Source organism: Lipotes vexillifer, unplaced genomic scaffold (assembly GCF_000442215.2).
Source record: "Lipotes vexillifer unplaced genomic scaffold, Lipotes_vexillifer_v1.1 scaffold415, whole genome shotgun sequence".
Lineage (NCBI taxonomy): Eukaryota > Metazoa > Chordata > Mammalia > Artiodactyla > Lipotidae > Lipotes > Lipotes vexillifer.
In genome coordinates, this window is record NW_006774345.1 from 563,783 (window position 1) to 573,396 (window position 9,614).

General features: G+C 41.6%; 2 protein-coding genes across 2 annotated transcripts in view; both read left to right on the forward strand.

Annotated features, from left to right (window-relative positions):
* The window catches only part of EPYC (epiphycan), a 38,397-nt gene extending 37,190 nt beyond the window's left edge, over positions 1-1,207 (forward strand). The window contains exon 7 of the mRNA XM_007449110.1: positions 574-1,207. Coding sequence (XP_007449172.1) covers positions 574-744 — 171 coding nt within the window. The 3' untranslated portion in view covers positions 745-1,207. The remainder of the gene's footprint in view (positions 1-573) is intronic.
* A 6,269-nt stretch (positions 1,208-7,476) lies between these two features.
* On the forward strand, positions 7,477-8,661 carry CCER1 (coiled-coil glutamate rich protein 1). Its single transcript, XM_007472323.1, is given in 1 exon segment — positions 7,477-8,661. A coding segment is annotated over 1 exon segment (1,185 nt).
* Positions 8,662-9,614: the final 953 nt, after the last annotated feature.

Sequence of the window (9,614 nt, forward strand, 5' to 3'; positions counted from 1 at the left end):
AAAAAAAAAAAAAAAAAAAAAAAAAGTCTAGTTCTGGGCCCTGCCCAGATCTATATCTTCCTGACATTTGCTTACTCTCTCCCTCACTTCAATTTAGCCATGTTGACTTTTTTCCCCATTCTTAAACTTTCCATAATAATTACTCAGAATTGGAACTTGGTGTTCTCTCTGCCTGGGATATTCTTGCCTCAGCTCTTTCCATGCCCATGTCTCCTTGTCACTCCATGCTCAGCTCCACTGTTGCCTCTTAAGATAACTTGTCACAGTCACCATCCTTTCTTCTGAGTTCACATCGTTTTTGGAAATAACTTGTTTTCTTTAAATTTGTTTTTTCACCTCCTTATTGTATACTCCCATTACTGAAGTACAAGCTCCATACTTGTGTATTATGTTAATTGATTTATCCCCACTGCTTACAAAATGCTTGATGTATAATAATCACATAACGTGCATTTTTGGATGAGAGAAGGAATGAAAGAGTAAAAACAGGGGTGAAGCAAAATGGACTATATTATTAATCAATACCAAGAATATGTTATATCATGTCTAATCATTTATTTTAATCTTTTTTAGAATAACAACATTCTGGAGATGCGTGAAGATACCTTCTGCAATGTTAAAAATTTGACTTATATTCGTAAGGCACTAGAGGATATTCGATTGGATGGAAACCCTATCAATCTCAGCAAAACTCCTCAAGCCTACATATGCCTACCTCGTTTGCCTATTGGGAATCTTGTCTAATTGCAGATAATGGTCAGCGTTATGATGCCTGCTATAACAAAACAATTCTTACTGCTCTCTTCCAAAAGAAAACTCAGCATGATACTTTCAAAATGTGTTCTAAAAGATAATTACATAAAATACAGCTAAAAGTTTTAATATATGATAGCAGTTTAGTAATCTAAGAAAACACGAGATGAATCAGGAATAAACTAAAAGATGTACAGAAAGAGCAAAACTAAAAGATAGAAAATATTTCACAGATATTCTTATATATCACATGTAATTTGCAAGTTTTAGGGATTCATATCCTTTATAATTTTAAATTAATCATATAATAAAAATTAACATTTTAGGTATATTGCGAAGATTTAAATGTTTTTAATTAAACTTTTCTCTCCTTTTTTTTCCACTAAAACATGTTTCTTTTTTCAAATTCATTAAAGAAAATGAAGAAAAGAATAAAAATATTTGAAAATTATAATGGCTTTGTGGAAAAATATTCATTATAATCACAACATGCAAATAACCATAATAATACACATAGCTTGTATTTGAAAAATATTTTATCATCTTAAAGACCTGCCGACTCATTTTAGACCTTTCCTAAACTGACACTGGCATATTTCTGTGCCTGTGAAAAAAATAAAATATACAAAATGGAAAACATAAACAATGATATGAAAATCACAGTAGGGAAGAAGCTGAGGAGTACCTTCTAGAAAAAGTTGATCTTTCTGAAATGTATGATAATAATACAGGCACTTGCTTAAAAACTGAAAGATAACAAAAGAGTATACAATGAAATGTGAGTTTCCTTCCAGCAGCAAACCCTAAGCTCCACTCCTTAGAAATAGTCAATGGTTTCTTGCATACTTTTATCAAGTTTTCCATAAGAAACAAAAACTTGCACATAAATAATTTCCCCTTTTTTACAGAAAAGTGTATGCGTTTGCTACATGTATATATATATATATATATATATATATATATATATATATATCACCAATATGTATGTATCAGTAGATGTAAACATGGATTTTTAAGCACAAAAGATAATCACTATTCTGCACCTTGCTTGTTTCACTTAAAAATATTTCTTGGTGATGTTTGTCATATCGGCACATACATCTCTACGGATTCTGAACAACACATATCAGCCCATTACATGGATATACATTGTTATAATAGGAGCCAATTCTCGGACACAAAATAACATACCAGGCATCTACTAAGGTGTTCTGCATGTATTCATTCACAACATCTTAGAGGCTGGAGATAGTAATAACTATTCCAAGTCACAGATCAGAGGCAGAGCTTAAATAATTTGCCCTGGATTAAGGGCTGACTCCAAAGGCCTATCCTATTCCACCCCACTGTCCCGCCTCAAATACTATGAATGTGACTTTTCCCTGTTTTATAATACAAGAAAGTGGTGTACAGGCTGGACAGAGAAGTTGTTATGAACTGAACGTTTACCCCCAGAATTCATATGTTGAAGCTCTAACCCTCAATGTGATGGTGTTTGGAGATGGGGCCTTTGGAAGTTTAATTAGGGTTAGATGAGGTCATGAGATAGGGTCCTCATGATGGGATTTGTGCCCTTATAAGAAGAGGAAGAAAAAGAGATTACTCTGTGTGTGTGTTTGTGTGTGTGTGCGTGTTTATGTATGTGCACATGCACTAAGGAAAAGCCATGTGAGGACATAATGAGAAGTCAGCCACGTGCAAGCCAGGGAGAGAGCTCCCATTAAAAACCAAATCAGCTGAGACTTTGATCTTGGACATCCTAGCCTCCAAAACTCTAAAACTGATCCCTGATTAAATACAATCCTTTTTTTAATGACAACGTTTTTTTCTTTATGAATTTGCTACACACATTTACTTTTCTCTAAATATTACAGGTTATTTTCCAAAAGGGAGGACACTACATTTTATTGCCCCGTATTACAGTGTACTTTAAAACTATTTATAAGCAAACATTTCCATTTAAAATTCCTAAGTAATTCTTACCGAATACACAGGTTTTTCAGATGACAGGCCTAAAATGTGTTGTGTTAATCGTCTGAAAACCCTGAGTTATTATAGGGTTAGTAATATTTTCAAAGGACGATAGCAAATAATACCTACACATAGTACTATTATGAGTGTAAAATTCACATCCTTACTTCTCTTTAAATCTGTAGCAACATTGTCTTTGTAGTTATCTCATTACAAAGTTAATTTTCCCTTCCTAATTTACTTAAATAATATGAGAATTCATAAATGTTTCGAAAATATTGCAGTGGTATTCCCTGATGCACAGCATGCCTCAGCAATTTGCAAACTAACCCCACAACTTCCCAAATTATGAAGAGAAAGCAATGAGTTATTTTAAATCCCTTTTTTCTCACTTTCAAAAAGTCAGAAAGGCTTAATACCTTGTATTTAGCCTCTGGAACTGCTAGATGGTTTCAAATTACATGATTATATTCATGGTGGAAAAAGGCACGTTTTTGAGAGTGCATAAAATGAGTTCTATTGACATTATTTTTCGTATAACATAGCAATGCATTGGTTACAAATATAAATCTGAAATACTTGTATTTCATTTCTCTGACCAAATGTATCAGGTATATCCAACTTTTCTCTAAAGAATTTTATTTACAAGTTTAATTAGCTGAGGTTTGAGTTCCAAAAGCCAGTCAAAAAATACTAAACTCTAATAAATATACCCAATGCCACCACACTAGAATAAATAATAATTAATACTGGCAACCTGGAGTAATTTAAATAAGGTATTCATGATCAAATATATTTATAAAGGGTCTAACTTCACGTAGTTTCTTTCATATAAGGACTTTCACTGACTGAATTTTGAACGAGTTACTACTGCCATCAAGTGTTAAGATTCATTCTTTTCAAGCCACCCAAATGCACAAAAATCAACACCAAGACTGCAGTGTTTTCAACTTAACAACATAATGCTCTGAGTAACATAAAACATAGCAAAACCAATGCTGTCATGTGGCACTTATCAGAATTTCAAAATGCAACAATATCATTAAAATCTCCCAAATAAAGCTGTAACTAGTTAATATGAAGGACATATTTTACTGCATTGACTTGAAACATGTGGTAAACAGACTCTAAGTTGATCCCCAATGATTTCCTGCCTCTTGGTGTTCATGCCTTTGTGTAATCCTCTCTCCTTGAGTGCTGGTAGGACCTGGGCCTTGTTTCTGACCAATAGGATATGGCAAAGGTGAGTGATGTCACAAAAGTCAAACTCCATAATTATAATACACGTGTGTGTGTGTGTGTGTGTGTGTGTGTGTGTGTGTGTGTGTTCACTGTGCCAGCAAGCACTAAGGAGATGCTCTTGGCTGGCTTGATGGGGTGAGCAGCCCTGTTGAGGAAGCCCATGGAAGGGAACTATGGGAAGTCGCTAGAACCACTGCTGTCCTCGAGGACCTGAAGGTTGCCTCGAAACCTGAAGGCTTCCTTCAGCCAACATACAGCTAAAGGGTACGGCCCTCAGTTATACAGCCACAAGGAAACAAATTCTGCCAAGAACATGAATAATTTGGGGAGCAGATTTTCCCTAATTGAGCTGCAGGATGAGAACCCAAATGGCCAAATGCTTTGATCACAGCCCTGGTAAGACCCTGAGTAGAGGACACAACTAAGCTGTTCCAGGATCCTTAGAAACTCTGAGATAACAAATGTATGTTGTTTTAAGTAACTAAGTTTGTGGGAACTTTTTATGTAGCAATATAAGTGAATATAATATATAAAAACACGGTGTGTTATATTTTAATGTTGAATCAAAATAATTCATTTTGCAGCATTTAAAGAGTATGGGTCAATTTTAAAAGTCTTTAAAATTTCTTAGTTGCATTTCTGACGGTGGTTTTTAACATGTTCTTGTGCTAATTTTCTTGGGTGATTTACCAGTACATGAACAACCTGTATTACAATGTCAATCTATTGAAAAAACCAATAATCATAAATTGGAATTTGCTGCTTCTCTTAAGAAAGAGTAGCACAAAACAATCCTGCATTAATGTTTTTTAATAGGGAGGATGAATACGAAAGATATATATCTCACCATGAAAAAAGTGTACAAAGCCAGTATTACTGGTATAAAGTTCACATCAACTGTTCAAAAAAATGATGTCCTTAATTACCTGTGAGTTAATCATTTTTTAAAAAAAGAAGAAACTGATGGGAATTCCACTAAGCAACATGTTCAATTTCTAAAGCTCTTAATTAAAACTCAATATCATATACCAAGTATATTCTTAGAAAAATAAATCTGGATTATCACCATTCCCTTTCAAGCTAAGCAGATAAGAGGCTGAGGCCAAGTGTGTGAGTCTCCATCCAAAAAGAGACATTGGAGGCTAAAAATGTCAGCATTCTGCACTTTGAGTCAAGCAGGCTGGTCTCCTCAACAAACCACAGAGCAAATGAACTTGAATGATGCCTGTGGAATCTATAGGTCCCACAGCAAAGGGTGGAGGGCTGAACCAGGAATCCATGTACTGTTCTCAATTTTCAAGCAGGAAGGCATAAATGACCTTTGCATGCATCAGGGCTTCTCCTAATTTTGCTTCTCTATCATTCAATAGAAGCTTGTATGGACTCAGGTTCCCAGTGGGCAGTGTTCCATTTTTGCACAATTCCACTCAACACAGGAAGGTTATAAGGAGATATACTCAGTGGTTTTCTGTAGGATCAAGGCTGGTAGCACTTTCTTGATGTTTCTCAAAAGTGGGACAAGAAAAGGACCCAAGGATGGGGATGTCTATTTTTGCATTAGGCAGAGGGTTAGTTATCTTTACGTATACTGTAACAATTTCTTTACAAGTCCTATAGCATGTAAATGTGATACTGATGATAGTTCACAGTTACTGAGTGCTCACAGGGTACCTGTGCTAAGTGCTTTAATCAATACCTTACTTAATCCTTAACATAACTCTTTGGAACAGGCACTGTAACTATACTCATGGTATGGGTAAGGAACTGGAGGCTTCCGGAGATTAACTGGTGAGTTGAAGTGGAAACACCTCTACTTTTAAATAGACCTTGTTTTTTAGAGCAGTTTTAGATTCACAGCAAAACTGAGAAGAAGGTACAGCGATTCCTCATACACTCTCTCCCCCTTATACATAGCCTCCTCCATTATAAACATCCTCCACCAGAGTGGTACATTTGTTAATAATGAACCTACATTGACACATCATTATCACCAAAAGTCCATAGTTTACATTAGGGGTCACTCTTGATGTACATTCTAGATTTGGATAAATGTTTAATGACTTGTATCCACCATATAGTGTCATTCAGGGTAGGCTCTTGTCTATTTAAATCAAAGCCCATATTCTTAACCTTAATACTATAAAAGCTCCCAAGGTACCACACTGTCTGGTTAACAAAAGGAAAAATGTAATTGGCATACTAGCATTTTTAGGTATAAACACATAGTATACATCCTGGTAATGTTTAATCTACGGACATATGTTTTGCATATGTTACAATTAGTAAACTGCTAGTCCATACAGATTCCTTGTACTCATCACCAGAGTCCTATTTAAGGTGCCTGGGCAGTGTAGTATAGTAATCTCATGGAGAATTTGGACTCTGAGGTCAAATAGGCTCAGGTTTAAATACTAGCCCTGAAATTCATCAGTCCCACAGCCTTAGGTAGATTAATTTCGTTTCCTAATCTATGAGATGTGGTAACAATGCTTAACTCCCTGAGTAGGCGTGAGGATTATGTGCCATGAGCCCACCTGCGCGCAGTAAGCACACACAATAAACGTTTGCCGTCTTGTTTCAGGTACGTTGACGCAGAGCTCCTAGGATTTAGAAGAGTGGGCACAGGCCACAAGGTAAGGAGTGGGGCCCAGTTTTCTGACTCCGAGAGCTTTCTCTTTACCCCCTGGGCCGTCCCAAAGGTGTAGGATATTGTTTTTCGATACACAAGTTCTTCCCCAACCCCCACCTCTGCGTTCAGCCGAAGGTCCATCTTCCACAACCTCGCACCTCAAGGTGGTTTAAGGGTTCAAATAAACTGCCTCAAGCGTTTCCTAACGTGGGCAGCACAAACCCAGCCTCCCGCCCCTCGCCACCTCCCTCAAAAACTGCGTCACAAGCCCCCTGCGAATGTTCACGGGCAACCTCGTTCTGGGTGGAACCCCAACTCCACGCCCAGGGAGAACGACCTCAACCCCAATTGGCTGTCTCTCGGGGCAACCAAGGATGCGGCGGGTGCGCCGGGGCCCCTGGCCGGTATTTAAAGGCTGCCGCTGCCCACCCCGCCTCAGTCTAGCCAGGACGCGACGGTGAAGCACCTGGGTTGAGAAGGAGCCGCAAGGTAACGCGCAACCCCTGCCTCTCCCGTCCCCAGTCCGAGCCTCCTGTGAGGCGGGGGTGTGGGGGACCCGGGAGCGGGTCTCACTGCGCGTCGCCCACCAATACCTTCCTCCCCCACCATCCTTACCCAGCTCCAGTCCCACCCAAACTCACCTGGACGAGACAACCGGGGTGCCAAGGGGCAGAGATTACGTGGAAGAACGATCGAGCGAGCAGAGAAGAGGGGTCCTTTTGGAGAGAAAGGCGTGATCCCAGCGGCAGGCACGTGGTGCTGCACAGAGAGAGAGAGAGAGAGAGAGAGAGACACGAGGTTCTTCAGACCGTCAGATCTGGCCAAACTTGACGGCAGCTTCTAGGACGCTTCCGTTTAGACCTCTCAGAGCTCCCTGAATCATGACCCAGCCCCTCGATAGAAAAGAGGATCCGCTTAACCTGGGCCACGGGGGGGCGTCCTCTGGCCCATTAAGCACCTGGTCTTCCTGCCATCGAAGGCGCAGGGGCGCTCCGGTTTACAGGCAGTGGCATCGCTATGGTCCCAAGGCCGAGTATGAGCCCCCGAGGAAACAGCGGAAGCAACAGCACGGCTCAGGACCTTGGTTCCAGCCACCCAGATGTCCCTCTTGGGCCGTGTATTCTAATTAGGGGCGCTGGGGAGGGCCCTGGCACCCACCTCTGGAGGGATTCCAGAAGCCCCCTGGCCGCGTGCAAGTGATCCGGGTGTACGGCCTGCACCCATTCTGCCTTTGCTGCTGCTCCTGCTGGCGCGGGCCCTGTAACCCCGGCTGGGCGAGGCCCCCGGCCAGGAAGAAGCACTGGGGCCGCCAGGGCCGCGGCCTGCGCTGCGACCCTCGCCGCTCCTTCCAGAGGAGCCCTTCAGAGGATCTGAGCACGCTGCTGCGGCCGGTCAACCTGTGCAGGTGTTGGGAACCCGGCCTGCGGGCACCGCGGAACACCACCCAGTTCATCATGAACCATATCTACGAGGATATGCGGCAGCAGGAGGCACTGCGGGCCCAGCAGCCCCAGGCGGGCGGCACCGCATCCGCGGCCGGCTCCTTCGGAAACGATGCGCCCCCCAGCGGTGGCGAGGAAGATGCGGAGCTGCGGGCAACTTTGTATAGCTTTGGGCAGAATCCCTCTCTAGCCTTCAGTCCGGACCCGGATGAGGAAAACCAGTCTCCAAGCCCACAGCCGGTAGAGGAAGAGGAGAGAAATGAGGAGGAGGAGAAGTGTGGCGAGGAGGACTGTGACTGCAAGGAGTTGGAGAGCGAGGAGGAGGACGCAGAGGCAGAGGCCAAGGACGAAGAGAAGGCCGAAGAGCCTGACTCCGTGGAGGAGGGGGCGGAGGGGGCGGAAGGGGTGGAGGGGGCGGAGCATGCAGAGGAAGGGGAGGGGCTGGAGGAGGAAGAGCAGAGGGAGGAAGAGAACCGTTTGCCTCTGGAAATGCCTTTATCAACCCTAGTGGGGGCTGAGGAAGAGACAGAGAACTTTATAAACTGTACTTATTTAAACCCCAAACAGATAATTCCCAAAGTGCCACAGGAAGCTGACCTCATGGTACAGGACATTCACTGTTAGACATCAGGAAAGGGACTGGGGAATGAGATGGAACTGATGTGAGGCTAAAATGAATTAGCAACTTATTAAAAAATGAGTTCCATTAACAAATATATCTATGTAAACCCCTTCTTTGGCCATTATAAAATGTTTAAAAATTGGTGTGCTTGTGTATGGCTATGAGTGGGGGAGGGAGAGCTTTCAAATATAATTTAACTGGAAATGGTTAAAGGCCAAATAGTCATTACTACAGTTTGAATCTTTTCATTTGGTGTTTTCCCCTCTAGATGCTTGAGTTTTTCGTTTTTTGTTTTTAAATTCTGGCAGTGCTGAAAATGTTTCTTTTTATAACAGATTTATACATTCCATGCCTAAGAAGCATGTGCCGTCTATTGAATGTCCATCAGTGCTCTTAACATGATAGCTGAAACCTTTTTAAAACGCCTATTTTAATATTTTTTTTCTTGTAGTTTTTCCACCTTCAGAGTTCATTTTTGAGGGTTGTATCTTGGTAACCCCATCTGCAGTCTCTTGTGGCATCGCTCATTTATATTCCTTGTTCCACAGTGCTATGGATCTTCCTCAGAAGAACGTGAAGTTGCTTCTGCGGAACTGGTTATCTGCCATGGCCTCAACAATCCATAAATCCATGTATGGAGAGGATTCCCCATGGTCAGAAGTCAACTTGCACACCTAGTTAAAATCCAAGGAAACTGCAAACAGTGGAACATAGCTTAGATTTTGAAGCCTTGTTCCTGGATACATTCCTTGTCATAAGTTCACAGGAATAATAAAAATAGTTTTTGCAGAATGGATTTTTTTTTTTTTTTAAAGACGATTGGCCTTGGGCTACCCTGGTGGCGCACTGGTTGAGAATCCGCCTGCCGATGCAGGGGACACCGGTTCCTGCCCCGGTCCGGGAAAATCCCACATGCCGCGGAGCGGCTGGGCCCGTGAGCCATGGCCGCTGAGCC